The sequence below is a fragment of the Dicentrarchus labrax genome, unplaced genomic scaffold, assembly GCF_905237075.1.
Source record: "Dicentrarchus labrax unplaced genomic scaffold, dlabrax2021, whole genome shotgun sequence".
NCBI classification, from domain to species: domain Eukaryota; kingdom Metazoa; phylum Chordata; class Actinopteri; family Moronidae; genus Dicentrarchus; species Dicentrarchus labrax.
Genome location: NW_026136718.1, coordinates 18,369,130 through 18,388,975, shown reverse-complemented (window position 1 = coordinate 18,388,975; position 19,846 = coordinate 18,369,130). Strand labels below are relative to the sequence as shown.

Genomic DNA, 19,846 nt, shown 5'->3' with positions numbered 1-19,846 from the left:
AGATAAGTTTTGTGCTGCATTGTGAAGGAGGCAAGTTAGGCCAAATAAAGGGAGTCTGTTGCTGCTGTTGAGGAAATCAAACTTGCGCGTCCAAAAGGTTTCAATAAATGATTACTTACTCTTTCACTGAACAGCAAAGGGTTTTGTAAATCATTTCATTGGCCTTGGTGTCATAAAACTCAAGCATATGTAATGAATAGCTATGAACTGCATCAGTCAAAATGTAAAAAATAAACCACACCGAGCAAGAATCCGTTTTTATCATGTTTGTCAGAGGAGGAATACTGATGTAAGAAACTGGTCAGGTCACATAAACCACATGAACTTTATTATCTTACCTCAACTCGGCTGCTGTTTACACAAAACGGCCCCTGACTCAAACAAAAGCTGGAAGGCTCCCTGGAAACCATGGGAAGAGAAGATGAGAATGATGAGGAGGGGAGAGAGAAAGAACAAAATTACAGGAGGTGGTGAAAGAGGAGAAAGAAAAACAAACGGAGAAATTAAAAAATGCTTTCATTTTGATTTCAGATTTTTCAGTAAGAGTAGAACAAAGACTCCTGTAGCTTCTTTAGACTGCTTACCAACTTGTTGGACGGTATGAGATGTCTGTTGAACTGTTAAATTCACTTTACTTGAGTATTTATTTGTGTGTGTGTGTGTGTGTGTGTGTGTGTGTGTGTCCTATTTTTGTTGAATTCATTTATTTCTGTTTCTTATTACTGTTACTTGTTACAGAGTGCTATCTGGCATATACTGCTCTCTTACATTTAACTGAAGAAAACTGAGAAAAAAAAACTATAATACTATAATATTTAAGTAAAACATTTCTGTCCTCATTTCTTCCCTTCAAGACCAAACTCTAAATCGTTAAACGCACGAGGCCTCCAAACCGCTGAAAACTGTGTCACCAAATATGGCATTTAAGCCGCTCCTCCTCACACCTCACCTACACACACACACACACACACACACACACACACACACACACACACACACACACACACACACACACACACACACCCTAACCACACTCCCCCAGTACAGACGGATTATTTGTCAAAACAATCAGCAGCTTCTATGAAGAAAAACATAGAATCCAGAAAGTGTGAAGTCTGGTTTAAGTCTGCAAGATGTTACAGGAATTCCATCCATCTTCACTTGGACTAACCTGGGACGGTGCAGACTGCGAAGGCGAGGGTTTTTTTTTGGTTGGGAGGGCGCCAAGTTTGGGAGAAATTTTCTAGCATGTGTGTGGAAATTGGACTTTCCCCTCTACTTTTTAGCAATTTTCTCACATTTCTTTAAAAAAAAAAAAAAAAAATTGCTTATCTTGGATAGGTTGCGGTCGTCAGCGCACCAGTGATTGTGGATGAAATGATTTTGAAGGATGTCTGGTCTGGGTTCAGCTTTTCTGGGGAAGCACTGCCCACCCAGGAGGACCTGCTGATCTGGCTCTTGTAAAAAGCAACTCTATTCCACTTTCTCTCCCAGAGAAACACAAATAAATTCCTTTTAATCAGCCATGGGTTCTTTGGGGCCTCATTTGGAAAGAATGTAATTGAAACTTAAGGTAAAGTTATTCATAAGGTAAATGTACTTTGGGAAGCTTGATTTCTGTCTCCCACAGCTGGCCTTTGATATACCCAAGGGTGATCTTGTAGAAGTTTAGATGAAGACACAATTATTTGGGGGCGGCATGGGCTTTGAAACTGTTTAGGAACACTCAGTGAATTTTAAAGCTCACGCAGCACGAGAGATATTTCAACAAACGATTAAATAAAAACTCTGATATCATGAAAGGTCCTTGGCTCTCACTTCCTGTCTGTCTTTCCTTCTTGTTCGCTGCTTTCTGGAATGCTGAGGGGAAAAGGTCCTGAGTTCAGCTCCTCTGAAAGGGGATCCAAACCGCGTGCTAACGAGAATGCCAAGCCTAACAGGGACTGACAGCTCATCGCACTGAGAACTGCTGTGTGTATATATGTGTGTGTGTTTGTGTGTGTGTGTGTGTGTGTGGGTTGGGGGTTGGTGTCAGAGCGTGCCAAATATCTGTGTGCATTTATTATGAGAAGGCAAACATCCCCGGTGAAGCTTAATAACTCACTTATTTTTTCACACGCACGCATGCAGGAATGCACCCACGTAAACACACGTGACCATGAGTGTTAAATTGCGCACAATCACACACTCTCAGACGCACCGTTCACATGCATCAATCAGTCAGCAATAATAATCTAAAGGATGTGTCTCCCCCATCCCCACCTAACTCCATCACGGTCGTAACCACCAGCTTTCTCTGCTCCGTCGATCTGGGCTCAGATGGAAAGCAGATGGGTCAGAGGGTAGTGAAAGAGAGACAGAAAGAGAGACATGAAGAGGAATAAAATGGATGTAAAGTCAGACGGAGGCTGAGGGGTCAGAGTTAGACAGGAAAGATGAGAAAGTGCTTAACAGAAATTGTCCAGGGAGAAAGAGAGGGACAAGGCAAATACAAATCACATAGGACACAAAGACAGAGTGTGAGAGAGAGCTAAGGAGAAAGTGAGAGCGATAGAGAGCGAGAGGGAGATAAAGGCAGCCGAGGGGTCAGGCTGGGAGCGAGGGAACAGTCAGCCATTTTCAGATGAAAGGAATCCAGCCAATCTCCTCAATGATAAACATGTGTCTGTGTCATCCATCCCAGGACTCTCTGCTCTATTTATGTGTGTGTGTGTCTTAGTGTGTCTGTCTTCACTGTTATAGACACTCTGACTCCTGACACTGACAGTGCCGATGATGATATACACTTACACACACACCGACACCTCCTCCACCATTTTGGCAACAGCAGGGGGAAACGTACGTATGAGTGTTAACTGACACAAGCCATCGCGCCCTCAGCACAACACTAGAGCAAGATAGCAAAGCATTGCATCACCTCTTCCTCTCTACTCCACTTTTCTCCTTCAGTCCTGTCCTCACCTATCTTCTAACATGCTGCTCACTTACACCCTCCGGGAGTAAACACAATAGCTTGAACACTTGAAAATATGACAACTTGCAGGACATTGCGTATATAAAAACATCACTTTATTTTAGCACAGACAAAATGGTTCACAGTTGGTCAATGGCACTAATTTGCAGGACCTCACAGTGGTGTGGGGGTCTATACATTTCCTGTTCTTCTTCCTCCTGTTCCTGATCTCTTAACTCTACTCTATCAAAAATTGAATTTCCTCTGATCACAGTGATTCCATTGAAATTACTTGATTTTGGTCCATCAGTAATGTATTTATTTATTTTGAGACTGTTTTGCTTGACTTATTAAATATATTTGCAGATTTTAGACGATTTGGCCTCTTCTAAGTTAGCTTGTGCTGCTTCAAAAACTCAGAGATATAAAATAAATACTAAATAAAATAAAGTTAAATAAATACAGAAAAATAAGTCCCCATGGAGGAATGTAAAGGATGAGAAATAAAATTGGGAGTAATGGTAATGACTGGTGGAAGCATTTTACTCTGCCAAACTGACAGTTAGCTACTTGATTCAATGAACAAAATCACTCGAATAGATCCATTGTGAACTTGCCAATACAGGCTGAAGTAGGGCGTCTTGCCCAAAACGTCTGTGACAAAATTAAAAAAGTTGAACTCAAATGCTGTCCTAGTTCTTTGCTCATGAAATTATTCCCAGGCCACACAGACCAAGAACTGAATGGAAATTTACTAGTAGGCTATTTTATTTCAATAAACCCAACTCTCTATTTAAATCAGTCACTGATTGATCTGTAACATTTTCCTGTAACCTAAGCTTGTTAAAAGTACAATTTTATACCCCTTTCAGTCAGTCATGATTTTGGTCCACAGTTATCACCTTAAGGACCTTTTTCGTACCTTCCTGGGTACTTTTCTGACGAATGTACCTTTGGGTACAGAAATTATATCCCTATTTCTCTGTGTGTACGTGGCATGAGAATTTGCAGGGAAGACGACTCCTTCTGCTTGCCTGCTGCAGCATTAAGTGTTCACATTATTTTGTCTGTTTTCTGGAATTTCCTCTTTTCTCCTCTCATCTCTTCTTATTCAGTCATTCATGGATCTTTGCAGTAAAAGTTGAGGTCCCCCCACTGCACCCTCACACCCCCGGAGACGGAGGTTGAGAGAAGGGCCTCTGTGGCTCTCTGTTGACTCACCCACCTTCTTGGAGTGTTGCCATGGCCACTGCCAGCCTGGCCTGAAATGAACCAGGTGGGGGTGTTGATGGTCGTGGGGGTGCGGACAGAGAGAGCCGGGGGTCAGTGAGGGAGAGGAAATGAGGCAGAGAGAAAGGGATGGTGACCTGTGAAAAGGGAAAGAAAGAAGAGAAACAGGAGCGGGAGAGTTTTGTTTTGGGGGGGTAAACATTCGCAAGCTTGTTTACTGTTCTTCAAAAGATAACGTCCCGAGACTGCAAACATCAGTTTGTCTCTGTTTTTAAAAATCTTTTAGGTCCAGCATGTGTTTGCATGTTTATGCATATTTATACCAGTGTGTGTTTGATTGTGTGTTACTTCCTTTATGGTATTTTCACAACAATGGCTGTGGTGGACCGGGTATTTATTTGTGGGAGCTGCAGAGTACAATCATTCTTTTCCATTCTTCTGTTGAAACCCTGAACTGTGTAAGGCATCTTTCAACAAGCTCCTCTATGAGTGTGTGTGTGTGTGTGTGTGTGTGGAGCCATTGAAACCACCACTACTCACCCGTAACCACACGCTGACGATCGGGTCACTGGCACACACTCATGCATGCAGGAGAACACATAAACACTCACAGAGACACACACTGTGGCACCGCTTGATGTGGCTCCATTTCCACTCAATCGACTTTGACAGATATTGTTTTCAGTGACCCTCAAGTCGATAACGTCATGCCTACGTGTGTGTGTGTGTTTAAGACACGTAACATTTTATGTAACACGCTGAAGCCTCAGCCTCATGTGTAGCTGGTATTAAACCAACAGTGATCTAGTAAAATCCCAGTGTTAATTAAGATAGGCTTTGTCCCAGCAGGGAGTGTGGTGAGATAGAAACTGAGAGCTTGGTGTGGAAAAACAGCTCTCGTATGTTTAGACAATACCTCCAGTAATACTCATATAAATAGACAGGGGCATAGTGAAGCAATTCTTGTTTCCAGGCCATGCACAAAGATTAGGTTCAGACCAAAAGCTTAGTATAACACTGGTCTTTTTTAGCTCAGAACATGGAAGACATATCTTCTCTTACAATAAAAACTAAACAGCTCTGGAAACTCACATCAGCTTTGATAGGAAATTGTTTCCTCTGTGGTGAGACTTGGGCCATTAAGCTGAGGCGTGTGTGTGTGTGTGTGTGTGTGTGTGTGTGTGTGTGTGTGTGTGTGTGTGTGTGTGTGTGTGTGGATATGAGACTGAGAATGTGTTTGTTTGTGTGTTTGTGGCTCCAGAGCCGGTTCGGGCAGACAGTTAGCCTGCAGTCTCAGGCAGTGATCAAGAAAGAGATAACACTAAGGTTAGGCCAGGGTCACAAAGACGTAGTGTGTTTGAGAGTGAGTGTGTCTGTGTGTGTGTGTGTGTGTGTGTGTGTGTGTGTGTGTGTGTGTGTGTGTGTGTGTGTGTGCGTGCATTTGGGCACTGTCCTCACATGAAGTGTGTTGTAGCTCCACATGTTCAGTTCATTTCCATCCAAACAACTGTTCTGTGTCTGTGCACCATCAAATTGGCTTTTGAAAGGAACTGCATCTCCAGTTCTTAATCAGTGTTTTCCTACAACACAATACAAGCTTCAGTTTTACAGTCAATTAGATTTGGAACTTCGCCTCTCCACGTGTAGAGTGAACTTGCAATCCTGCACTCTCAGTTTAACAGTGAAGGTTTGTCTCAGAGATCTAACAGCCTGGTCAAAATGGTGAAATTCTGTCTTGACAGGGCTGTAGGAGAAGCAGACAGTCAGAAATGGAGGAAGCTATCCTAGTTTAATCACTGTGTTGCAATGTTCACTTTGATTTAATCCCCCAGGCTTTAAGATTAAGATTAAACATAACTAAAACCACATACATTTTAAAAGTTTTTTTTTCTTTTTTTAAAGTTAGAAGACATTTTAAACTATTCATGACCAGCAAAATGTCTTCCAAAAATTGAAAAAGGAGAAAGTCTATATTTTTTGAAGGAACCTTCTCTTGCTTGTCACAGAAATAGTTTCTGCAGTGAAAAAATATAATGTAGCATTTAAATAAGTAGTTTAGTTTATTTCCATCTGGAAATAAATGTTTTTCACAGAAGAATAGACTGATAAATAAAACAATAACACACAGAAAACAATAAACAGATCTGCTGGCGTCTGTATGTTCAGCCCTGGGAATGAGAACGGGCTGTGATGTGTGTGGGAGAAACTACATTTATTGTTTGGTTTGTCCGTTCTGGACTAGAGTAGGAACGTGGTATTTCAACATGGTGGACTCCATGGAAGACGACCATAGATAGAAACGTCTCATTTTAAGGTAACAAAAACACAAAGATTCCTATATTCAGGTGATTATATACTAATGACTAACTATAGTTATGCATATAATATTCTATTTGTGCCAGTAAATCCTCCTAAATGTTACACACTGGACCTCTAAAAATTCAGATATTTTCTACCTCTACTGTTCGTATATAACACTAAACACTGTTCTGATCTCTGCTACTGTGTGTTTTTTTTATTCTTCCAGTCAAGACAAACTGCATAAGTTGTAATCTTGTTTATCCAGCACTCCTCCCGTCTGCTTCAGCATTCCTCTCCATCCGTGTGGCCTGTTTGATGATTTGCGGCCCATTTAAAGCCACAATCCTGTGATCTGTTGGTCGGGGCTACCACAAACCCTCAGCATGGCTGACCATGTCTGCCCTTGAGCCGCTGTGGGCTGCACAAACACACACACCAACACACACATGCAAGTTATAGAAAAAAGCATGTAGACATATGTATGTGCCCACATATGTACAACTCCAACCTACCATACGCACAGACATACACATACACACTCCCAAACTCTGAATTATGGGTCTTTCCCACAGGCTGATCCCCTCTGTAAGAAGCCTATGCTGAGCTGTGGTCCAAACCCAATGTTTTCCTTAATAGAGGGTATGGGTGCTAAAACTATTAGAGGTAGCAATCATAGTCTTAATCATATTGGATTTCTTCATACCAAGCACTTTCCCTGGGAGGATACAGGGCTGAGAGCTCTGGGTGGTTGGAGGTCGGATGAATATGGAAGTGTATGGGAGTCTGTGCCACACAAGCAAGAAAGAGAGAGATAAAGGCTATATGTTGCTTTTGAGTATGGTAGAACGTGCCGTTTAGTAAACCTTGGTTCAGTTGTTTGGTTCCAGACTTTGTGAGGCTTCAGGTCATATTTAAAGCGTACAGTAAGAGCACCAGAGTCCTGATAACAAAGACAATACAGAGCTTAATGAACTGCCAAGAATGTGACAAAGGAAAATAAAAATTGGTAGTAGAAATATGTGTCACTGATTCATGAAGGAATAAATTCATGTGCGCACCAGACGTGGTGAAAGTTAATTCCCTGTTGGCGCTGTGCTAGAATTATCACATTAGCTCACACAGACCCAGAAAATGAACAAAGGAGTCAAGCAAACAACAAGTAAACCGAAAAAGAGCTCAATCACTCTCACCTGGATCTCTCTCCGTCCGCTACCATTCGCAGACTTTCTCGACTCCTTTCACTCTCATACACATGCACACAGAAATGAATCAAGGTTGTAAATAAATTAGGGAGACTGTAAAAACATTCTCTAAGCCTTGGCGGAGGCTCAAATCAACAGAGCTGAGCGCCTAAACTGCAGATTTATGAAATAATGAGAGTCTTATGAGGGCAGTTAAATGCCCCGTCTCTGATGCGACAGCCAGCGCCGCTCCGAGTCAAGGCCAGCTCAAGGAAGAGCTACTAATCTATGGCCAGTGTTACTGTAACTCCTCCACCACATGCCGTCAAAACTCTGCCTTTCACCTCCAAACCACTGGCAGCATAGAGGAGTTATTTCCCATATCCTATCACTAGGCCTGCTCCCCCTTCGCCACCTCCCACTTGGTGCTCCTGTGAGTTTTCCTGTCTGTTTGTTTGTCTGTTTTTCTCTGTCTCCATGTTGGCTTCACTGCGTCTGTCTCTGCCCTCCCTCTTCCTCACACACATATACGGTTTCCATCTTTCTCTATTTTCTCTGTCTAGCTCACAAAAACAAACACGCTTAGGCACTTACACAAATCCATGTTTTCTCCAGCTCTCTTTTCTCCAACATTGATTAGTTGCTCTGATGATGCAGGCAGACTCGCTCACGGGTTGCTCGTAAACATGATTAATTCCTCCTCAGTTCAATTTTCGGCACAGGCCTGATGTCTGCTTTAGCTGTCAGTACAAACAGGTTCTGTTAATTAATTGCAGTGTGGTTAGGCCAAAACCACCAGAAATTAAGAGTAGCACTTTAGAAGCCTCTTGGCTGACGTCCTAACTTCATAAATGTCCTTGTTTTTTCCCCTAATATCTTAACTGCTAAACATTTTTCTGATCAAGTCAAGTCAAGTTTAAAGAAAATGGGCCATTGGACCCAATACAAAGGTGAAAAGTATCATAGCATTTTGCTTATTTGTCTACTTTGAAACTTAGATGACAGTTTCTTAAATGAAAACTACCATAAACATGCTGAATATATATTTTTTCCTTTTTTGCAGAGGGAACCCTATTAAGGACCATGCTTTTGCAGGTTTTAGCCTATTTCAACAAACTACCTCACTTAATACAACAACCAATTAAAACCTTTTAATGCAAGAGGCAACCAAAATCACGGTCGTGTCCTTTCCAAGGACTATATATGTATATATATATATATTTCTTTTATTATTTTGATTTTTATTATTTTTTTCTGCTTCTGGTTTAAGGGGGAAATAGTGGAAAAGCTGTTGAAGGCAATACTTCAACTTACTTTCACATGCACCACTGGTGCTGTGTGTATTCTATGAATAAGTGCACAAAACACTTAATAACATCAGGAACTCCTATTATACCACTTCTTTATACGCAATTTTCAGTTTTACACACACTTTCCTCCCTAACACCCTTTTTCTTCAGCTGTCATACTGTGTTTTTTGCTTTTCCTTCTCTCGTTTGGTCTCCATCACCAGCTGCAGCTTTCACTTCCCTGTGAAGGTTGCTGGCAGCCATTTAAAGCCCTCTGTGAGGAGTTTTATGTGTGTGTGTGTGAGTGTGCGATATCGCTCTGTGTGATCAGACACTGTGGAAGTGGATTAAGAAGTGTACCAAGATTTCCCCAGTCAGTCCATCACATGAAACCTTGTAGACTGACTGTTAGTCTCACTCTTCATCTGCTTTTCATTCACACTGAAAAAGAGTGAAACAGAAGAGAGGGAAACTTAGGGAAAAAGAGATGGCAGGAGCTTGCATGATGTCTCATACGGTATGTACTGTATGCACGTGAATGTTTGTGTGTGACAAACAGTGGTTTACCTAACTACACAACAAATAGTTACATTATTTGTTTGCTTCCCTCACACAGCCCAGATCTGCTAAGGTGCTTTCTAACAATTCCAAAGCCAGGCCCACTTTACATTTTCTCTATTTAACACATGAAAAAATAGAAAACAAGCAGCCAGCTTACAGTTTGGAGGCATTTACTGACCACCAGTAACCTCTGCAGGGTTCACACACCCTTCAGCTCTGAAGAAAAACCAGCTGATCCCTGAATGTGGTCTTACCATTGGCTAGCTAGCCTGATAAGAAGACAGCATGTACAAAAAAAAAAGACAACTTAGGAGTTACTGGAAGGTACATTCCTCAGCTTTTGGCAGAGGCTAAAGAACATGTCCTGGACTGGCCTTTCCAAAAAAATGCATAGAGACAAAAATTACATACACACATAAAATTACAATGGAGAGAATGTGACATTGCATGGGGTTAATCTTCCTCTCATTACTGCAAGTAAAGATGCAGCCAAAAAACATTTTCCAACACTAAAAATACTTTATATATCTGTCAAACACATCAAGTCACTCTCTGGTGGTCCCACAGTTGTTAAGTGCTGGCAAAGCTTGGTAGGCAATAGGTTAAACACATTTGTGTGTGTTTGTGTGTCCCTTTCCACGCTTCATCTAAGGCAGCTTGTTCTCATCGGGAGAGACAATTTGGATTCTGCTTCCTCATGCAGGTGCTGACAGAACGTCTGAACACAGTGCAATTTCCAAACCCCCTGTAAACCCTTATTTACAGTAACACTCACTCACAGGCTCGTTCATCGTCTGTGTCTCTTTTGTGCCTGAAAAGTATACATTACAATTTTGCTACGTCTCTCTCTGTTTTTCTGCAGGCTGAATACGCTTGCATGAAATTGAACATTTCTCTTGCTGATTTGCCGTGAAATGGTGTGCTTGTGTGGGATTATGCTGCGTTAGCTTCAGCACTGAGTCTTATAGAGCCGTGACTGAGGAGAGGAGAGGAGAGGGGAAGAGAGGAGAGGAGAGGAGCTGGGAAGAGAGGAAGTTTGGTCCACTTACTCCTCCTTCTGCTGCTCCAGTCTATTAGACAGTCAGGGCACTGTGCAATTTGGACAAACTCTGTAGTGAAGACAGACACATATGGAAACACAAACAGTGCCCACGTGCATGCTCATGCACACATGCTGAGTGTATATGGAGTGGAGCACAGGAAGGAGGAAGGACATGGAAGCTAAATAAACAGAGATCGTGACGGTGGTGGAAGGAGAGCCGCCATCAAATGAAATAATAGAGAGAACGAGAGCAAGAGGGATGGGTGGGAGAGGGATGAAGGGCTGTTGCTGAACTGTATAATCTTGAGATTTGTCATTGAGAGCGCATAACCTGGGTGGGGAAGGGGAGGAAGGCTGGTGATTGAGGGTTTGAGAATTGATGGAAGACGAACAGACATGAGTTGTTTTTGAAAGGGATGGGGACAGGACTGAGGATGGAGGGGCTTTGGGAGGATGAAGAAAGGAGACGGTGGAAGACAAAACTGCCCAGCTGTGCTCCAGACCTGTTAGAAGAGGAGGGGGGAGGAGGTGGAGGGCAATAGGTCTGCTCCCTCAACTCTTCTCTCTACCTCTCCTGGTTAACTGTAAACATCTGTCTTTTTGTCTCTCTTTTGGACTTTTGCGTATTTTTACATTACACCCCCCGCTGTGCCTTTTCCACTCTTTCCCCTTTTTTTTCTTCTCATGCTGTCTCATACTCCTCCTCCTCCTCCTCCTCCATTTACCTCCTACTCCTCTGCTGACACACACTCTGAAACACATGCACAACATGCAGATGTTAACGCAACATCTCACCTCCCTTTGGTATCTTTTTTTATGGCAATGGTCTCCTGCATTACACTCTATGCTACTAAAGTGTCCACTACTCTGCAGGGGAAATCCAATCCGTCTGTCAAATGGTGCAAACAAGAACAATTCAGTCTTGGATGCTTGTTGACATGCACATACAAAACTGAAGTGAAATACTGATTTATTCGAGGAAAAATCTGTTTACTTAACTTGGCATAACATCATTTGAATATCATTGTAATGATGTGTGATGATGATTGAAGGCTGCATGCATGCCCAACTTGCACGCACACAGGGACCTCTGCAAGGATTGCGCTTTAAAAGAAATGAATTCAGTCACCTAGAGCAGCTAACTGTTTGGACACTTGCTGTTTCTCAATCTGGATCCGGTTTTTCCTCCATTACACAATTTCTGCTCATGCTGGAGATTACGTGCGGCTCTCATGTTTCTGCCGGACCTCAGATGTGGACTTTGCGAAGGACAAATCATTTTTTGGGAATTATTCTGTCTAAAGCCATTAGTCCAACCAAAGCAGACTGGGGGAGATAAGAGAGGGGGTGGGGCATGTTTTAAACATACACGGCTGTTTTCTGCCTGCTCCGTTCTCATGCCGTGGAGAAGACCCAGCTCATCTGTTTTGGATAGCATCACACATCATAATGGGAGCTGGATAAATCCGATGGAATTCAATTCGAGAGTTTTTCCCTTGAAAAAAAGCAGACTTTGAAATGTGTTAGGATTAGTGGAGGCCATGATGTTAGAGGTGGACTACAGGCTTTGAGGGAGATAAGGTTAGAGTGACCTGATCTAATGTACAAAGTCCTTTAATCTTATTTTCCTTAAAACAACTGAAGAAATCTGCTGGATCTGATAGTGGGTGAGGTCATTTCATTTGCTTCAGGTGCAGTTTATTTCAGGGATCAGTGATCCCATTGAAAAATAAAACGTTTCTTGAAATAATGCAGATTACGCCATTGAAAATAATAAATGATACTTGACTTATGAACCCAACATATGGTGTTTTTCCTCAGTTCCCAGTGATTCAAAGGAGATCATTTTATGAAACCCTAACACCTAAAGTATAGGCTGCACTTTATACACAGTATAGAAGTTGCATTAATTAGAGAATCTTTTTACCTATTTACAAGAATAACGTTTAATTTAAAATTAAGTCTGATGTTCACTCTCCTTTTAGCTGTTTTAGTGGAATCTGACTGATTTTCCATTCTCTTTCTGTCTCCTTTACCTACATTAATGTTCATCTGTGTTGTCCTCATATATTTACACACAGACTTATTCCTATTCAAAGGTTCTGGGCCTCTTGATGTTGAAAGAAAACAAAAATTAGCACAATCTCCCTCTATAATTTTCCACCACTCTTTCACACCCCACACCCTCTGCTTGTGAGCATTCATGATGAGAGACCAGCTGTGCGCTTTTTCATTCCGGATCAAGTGATACTTTATTATTTTCTCTGTTTTCTAGGGAGGCAGGAAAGCTAGGATGACTGGCACAGCGGCAGCTCTGCCAAGTCAAACAGCAGGGTTTATTTGTGGACAAGTGTTGGGGCGACACCCACCCCCACCCCCACCCCAGTTCACTGGAGACTCTTATTAAGAGGAGAGACAGGAGGGTCTGAGAACTTGAGGAGTGTATACAGTATGAGCATGTGGGGGGTGCCTGTAGGTCTGCTTTTATTGGAGGACAGAAGACAAACAAGTGGGGAAGAGCACGCTGAGAAAGGAGGTTAGTATTGGAGTTGGATAGAACAAACTTTAGTCAAAAGGACAGATTTTTTTACTATTGATTTTACCATTCCAAGCTAAAAGAGGGATATCTCCCATCATTAGACCCTTACCCCCTGCCTCAGAAAGGAAATAAGACAGGACGGAAGGAAGAAGGAGGGGAAAAGGAGGCTTTCTGTGGAAGCTGGGAGCAGCAGGCCTCTGCCACTGGGATTGTCCCTCTAGTAATCCCTGGATTTCCTAGGCTGAGACAGGAGGTAGACCAGGCAGGGTGAGAGATTTAGTGAGACAGAGAAAGAGAGAATGAGAGAAGAGAGAAAGGAAGTGGGAGGGGAAAGAGAGACACAGACAAAGTAGAAACAATATTCAAAATAGTGGCGCTGTCTTGGGGGGAAAAGGTCTGAAATGTCTTCTCTTTCCTTTTCTACAGTATATGGTTTGTATACACGTATTGTTCAAAAAGGAATGTGGTGTGTATAATTATTAGCGTGTGTGTGTGTGTTTGTGTGTGTATCATGGGTATTAACAGGGATAAAGTGTTGGAAGAAAGCAAGGCTCTGGCTTGCTGTAGCTAATGCCAGATGTGATGAGTTGAAAGTGCTACTCACCTTCAAATGAGCAAACGATACACACAGAAAGGCGCCGAAGGGCTGTAAAACTATTTTGGCAATACTCTAATGTTGGAGGTTGCGTTTGAAGCATTTTTATGCTTGAACGTTGCCTTTAAAGCCCTTGACAGGTTACACGATTCCCCTGGTGAAAAAAAAAGAAAGAACCAGTCTTGAGGACCTTGTTGATAAAACTGTAGGAGACAACAGTGGAGCTATCATGTGAGACTGTCCAGACAACTTTGATGTGGTCTTGTGTGACACCATCTTTCCACCCTAATGTATTCAAGGTGCTTTTCAGAACTTGCATGGACTATAAAGGTCAGACAACAGCAGGCTTTTAAAATACCTCTGCCACTGCTACATGCACATTCAAGCATGAAGTCATACTGAGATAGTACAGGTTAAAAGAAAATGGACACAGGGGTGTTTTTTATGAATTCTTTTATGGTTCTCAACTGTGGTCATTAAGGGAAAAGTACACTCGCACAAATTGGTATCCACCCTTTTTTGGGGCTCCTCTGTGAGGAATGGGGAAGAGCTATCGCACTTATCCTATTCTTGGGTTGCCCTGGATGTTATTTCAACTCCCTACCTCCTTCCCTTCGGTCACCCCAGGGTGCTGTGAACCCAGTCCCCTCTTGTCATCTGTAGCTGGAGTCCAGGGGGGAAGCTGGCTAGGCCCAGAGGAACCCAGTAGTGCGTGTCCCGGGTCAGGGGTCTAGCTCTTCTCTTTCTCGGGCGAGGAAACACAAGCGGCTCTCAGGGAGACGAAAGCAGTCGAGGGGAACGCACCACCCTGAAACTGTTTGTACTGTTTTCTTTATCAGGGGCTGATTAAATAACCAGAGATAAAGACAGATAAAGAGCTGAATTCCCATTCTGTTTGGTCTGTATTCAAAGACACAAAGTGTTTAAGAATCAACTGATTGCTGACAAATTCATTAATACATCTGGTAGTAATTACCAAAAACACAGCACCATGTTCTTAGTGATTGATGGCTTTGGTTTCTTTTACGACTTTTGCTTAATCTTTGCTTTTTTACTTGTATATATAATACTGGATTGTTTTACAATTGAGGGTCCCTAAAACTATTCAATTAAAACAATCTGAGAAGTTTATAGAGGAGAATCACCTTTTAATGTAACTTTTCACAACTCACAGATATATGACCCGGGGGCTCAAACACTGCTTCAACCTCATTATTGTCATGGTGTTACACATAACACCTGGTAGGTCAAACATTTAGTGAGCAAAACAAGGAGACGAGTAGATCTACTGAGAGAAAGAGGGAGCAAACAAACCTCAGATCTCCTGCCTGACGCTAACAGGCACAGCCATGCTTTTCATGCACCTGACTGCCTGATTATACCCAGTACCCAAGCCAGGCCTGTACCCATACACTGTGTACACCTAACCCCAACGCTCCACTGCGCAAATAGAGGAGAATCACCTCCATCTGTACAACACATGCTCCTCTCATACAGAACAGGGCTTTATTTGTCTTCCACCATTCTTTCACACGTTCAACTCTCTCCGGCTTTTGTTCTCTGCTTTCTGTCTTTCTCATGCTCTTACTCCTCCCTTCCTTTGTTCTTTCTTTCTTCTTTCTCTGTCTGTTGCAGGATCGTGGAATCAGTGTTTTACCACAACTTGTTTTATCACAATTAAAGGGACGTTAAGAGAAAATGGACATGAGGGAGGGAAAAATGTTGATGCAGACAGGATTGATACATGACAGCACTTGTTTTTTCTTGCTGTTGTTGACAATGTGTGTGTGTTTCATTAACGAGACAAAGCCCGCAAGCTTTTACCAACTCCTGCAGCTGTCAAGTAAAAAATAATCCTGGGTATTATATTTTCTCCTCTTTGCCAGAGTTCAGTGTTTGGCCTCCACAGTTTGACACTTCCTTCTGTTGTATCACAGCCCGAGACCCTTTAGCTCTATCCATCACTCACATTCTCTGAATCAGATTTAAAGAGGTATAATAGGGGAGTGATGTAGTCGACAAGAGTGAGCTCTCTCAGTTCCAGCACTTTGTCATCGGCACCTACTCATGCTTCAGACCCGTAAAAGCTTCAAACAAGCTAACACTATTGCTAGCAAACAGCCAGGATTTAACGCACTTCAAGGTCAATTGCTGCAAAGCACACACGTTGATAAATGACATTTTCTCAAACATAAAAGATCTCTATGATTTCTTTTCTTTTCTCATGTAGCTCCCACTCCTGCCCTACCCCCTTTTTTTCTGTTTTCTTTCCAACGCTCACTAATGAATTTTTGGAGTGCTGCGCTCAGATCGCAGGTTCCAAGACCATCCGAGTGCTCTGCCCCTTCCAGCTTTGTTCTTATAAATCTTGTATTTAATTACAACAGTAGTTTCTCACGCATGTACTGGATAAGACGGGGAATAAAGAGAGAAGAGAGACCTGCAGTAGTAAACTATGTGGTGATCGGTGTCAGTGTTAGTTACTTTGAAAAGGCCTGGCTGTAAAAGAGCCAGTCTGTCAGAACGAGTGGACCACTTCAGCATAAGAACACCCACTCTGTCAGTCAACACATGTGTGCGTGCACACACACATATTCACACATATGCATATACATGCAAGCACGCACACACAGGGAATGTTTGCGTTTTTCCTCTCTCCCCCTCTTCCTCTCCCGCAGTGATTGACATGCTCTTTCATTCAGCCCAGCACAAACTCAGGCGCCATGGTTACAGCTGCAGAGATGTTCTTTCCCCAGGAGACGGACAATATTGAAATAACAACTCCCTTAACAACACAACCAACCACACACACCCCCCACCCCTCCCTTCTTACCATGCATCCTCTACTGCACTCACCCTCCTGCCTGTCGTGTCTGGCGCAGTTTGCCATGTAAAGGGAAACTACTGGATGCTGGCAGCATTACAAACAGCCTGGCAGGTGCGTGTGCTCTGCCAGCTCCAGCCCCCAACACTGCCCAAGGTCTGCTCTGGTGTTTCTCTTGGAAAACCCCTTGAGACGTGGCAGAGAGCCCTGTGGGTCAAGGACAAGGGGCAATGGCAACTTACTGGCACAGAATCAGCATTTGCAGAAGCAGAATTAGCTACTGTAGTTAGTTAGCCAGCCACCAGGCAGGTATTAGCCTCTCTGGGCTTGGCATCACACCTCAACATGACCTTAAGTTTAGAGCAATAAAATAATCTCACATAAAATGGAAATAGAAAGTGAAATGAGGTATAGTGTCATTACTCAAACAGCGGGGGGGGGGCTCTTGGTTTTGGAAGTCTAGTGCTGAGATATAAGCTGAGAAAAGCATGAAAGTCATATTTCTTCAGGACTGAAATGGTCAACGGTTTGATCAAGAACCACTCCTGGATTATGCACCTCTGGCAGGGCGACAGCGCGGCGCTGAGCGTAGCAGAACACACTCGATGAAACATGTCGAAAAGAATAAATATGATCAGACTCAGCTCTTGGTTGTACAGTGGGAGGAAGGGCTGGGCAGCCGGCGCTGGCAGAGAGATGAGAAGAGGATGGACACCCTTCTGAAGTCAAAGTGGAGACAGAGCAGAGGAAGAGAAAAGTAAAGACATGAAAGGGGGGATAATGAGAGAGTAATATATGCTGTTAGCTCATCAGTTGTCTCTTTGCGTTATGAAAAAAGCATGCCACAGCCAAAATGAGCCCACAAGACTGGTTAGCAAACACAATGACCTCAGAGAGAGAGAGAGAGAGAGAGAGAGAGAGAGAGAGAGAGTCACAAGGTTGAGCTTAGAGCTTGGTTGTGATTATCCCAGCGTAAAGGTTACCTGGAGTTGAAACATTCAATATGCACGATATGGGCATTTATGATTGCAAAAACATAACTTAATTGTGTGAATTACGACCTAAACTTCTGACATTGGGCTCAATCAGTTGTGCAGCTGTATCGGCCTTAAGCTGCTCCACAAATCATCTGGGCTTGGATGCTGACGTCCTTCCTGCAGTATTTTCCGAAGCTCTAGTCAGGTTTCGTGGTAATTAGGATCATAGTCATGGATCAGTCTGGTGTGGTTTGAAGATATGATGAGCTGAGTCACTTGTTCTAATCAAGTCAACTGAAACTGTTTTACTGGGTGCAATGTAGAACTGTGTGAAACTGCTGTACACAGAAAGAAAAAAAAAACTTCTTCTCCTATAACACACCTCTGGTTCCTGTAAGAGAGCTTAACAGTGATTGACAACTCGGTCCCGGCTGCCAGGCCAGTCAGAGGTGGCGTGGGATTGTAGAGGGCGGGAGAAGGGAGGTTAACCCCTGGTGTCTAGGACAGCTGTGGAGTCGCTGGGCTGGCTGGCGGCTGCACGCTATAAATTCTCTCTAAAGAGGGTTTACTTTTGATTTTAATGGGTGCTGTAAATTTACAGCACCCTTGCCTGGTGAAAGAGAAAGAAGGGTTATTTTTAAAGGGTCTCTCTCTCTCTCTCTCTCTCTCTCTCTCTTTCTTTCTTTCTTTCTTTCTTTCTCTCTCTTCAGTCCTTGCATTCTTCCCCTGTTTTCTCCCTCCTTCAGAGGAAAATCAGTGGAGTTTTGCCATGTCTTTTGTGGTCTGCTTTTACCTGTAGTCAGCCTGTATGGAAAGTGTATGAAAATATCCGGAAAGAAATGAAAACGCTGCAAAATAACTTACATTTCACCGACACTCAGGAATAACGGCTTCATTGTATATTAAGGTCACATTATATTTTTTAAAGAGGAACACTGGCCATGCTTGCACAATTTCTCCCCCTTCGTGGCAAATTCCTCTTGAGCGCAGACGGAGAAAACTGAGTTTGTGGATGCAGAAAGTAACGGCACCCCTCCTGTCTCTCTGTCTCTCTGTCTCTCCCTCCCTGCAGGTGCTGTTTGCCTTGAACCAGACGCTGCTGCAGCACGAGGGCGTCCGAGCAGGCAGCCTGCAGGGCTCCTACACCACTGAAGACCTCATTACCCACTACAACTGTGGAGACCTCAGCTCCATCATCTTCAACCACGACACCTCACAGGTTGGTCTGCTCCTTTAGATTTTAGATTACCGAACTTGCCAAGCTTGGCCCAAAATAAAAATCAAATCACTTTTCAAATCATGTACAGGCCTTACAGCTAAGACAGTCTTTACTTCTGCAGCTTCATGTCAGCCTTCTGCGGGACAACAACTGAAGTCAATTAAAACAGCTGGTTTCAAAAACGGCAACATAAAGACCATAAAATTAGCTTTCCCAGAACAATATCAATAATTTGATGCCATTATTGTACATTACCACAAATGAAAAAAAAACCTTAACATTTTTCACATAATGTCCCACATTTTTCCACTTACAAAGTTTTATATTGCCGAACAGTCTGCTGGGAAGGTCTTTATGCTTCCAACAATCTGTTTCTTCAGATTATGTAAAGTCATAACAAAAAGACGTCACATTAATTAAGTTACTTTCATGCTGGAATCAGACTCCATGATATCAGTCAGACCTGTCAGAAGGGCAATCATCATCATACATGCTGCTATGTTGTTCCCAGTTCCCTCTTTAATTATACATGGATGTGACGTGTCAACGGTCAAAATGGTTTGTCTGTTTGTTGTTAAACCCTTGAAATGTCCTTGTAGATTTAAAGAGGAACTGGGGCGTACCCGGGTAGCTCACCTGGTAGACTGACACCCCGTGTACCAAGGCTGAGCCCTTGCTACAATATTCCCTCTTTACAGGACCAACCAACCAAGTGCCTTAGTGTAAATGTTCTTTGAAAGGCTTTTTTTAATTCTACCAATAATAAAAATATGGGAGTAAAAGTGAATCTTAGTGAAAAAAAATGTTTTGTTGGACAAGGGAATGGTCAAGTTTTTGAATATACTAAATATTCACACAAAAAGCCAGCTACTTGCAGCTTTAGTCGAAAAACATCTATAATGATATTCAAAAACCTGAATCTGTCAGACAGTTGATTTGAGTTGGCAACCCTCTCATACCCACTTCTCTGCCATTACACTATCGTCACCTCAAACTTTTAGGCTTGCACATCAATTCCACAAAACTGCACATTGCCATCTTCATCCCTCTCAACCTCGAGTTACTTGATAGTCTGACACTTTAATAGCTCTGGACTCAGCCGTAAATACACCATCTGACCTCCTCTAACTCTGTG

General features: G+C 42.7%; 1 protein-coding gene across 1 annotated transcript in view; it reads left to right on the top strand.

The window, feature by feature from the left end:
* The window catches only part of trabd2b (TraB domain containing 2B), a 60,744-nt gene that overhangs the window by 17,407 nt on the left and 23,491 nt on the right, over nt 1-19,846 (top strand). Inside the window, exon 3 of the mRNA XM_051376141.1 lies at nt 18,565-18,711. Coding sequence (XP_051232101.1) covers nt 18,565-18,711 — 147 coding nt within the window. The remainder of the gene's footprint in view (nt 1-18,564; nt 18,712-19,846) is intronic.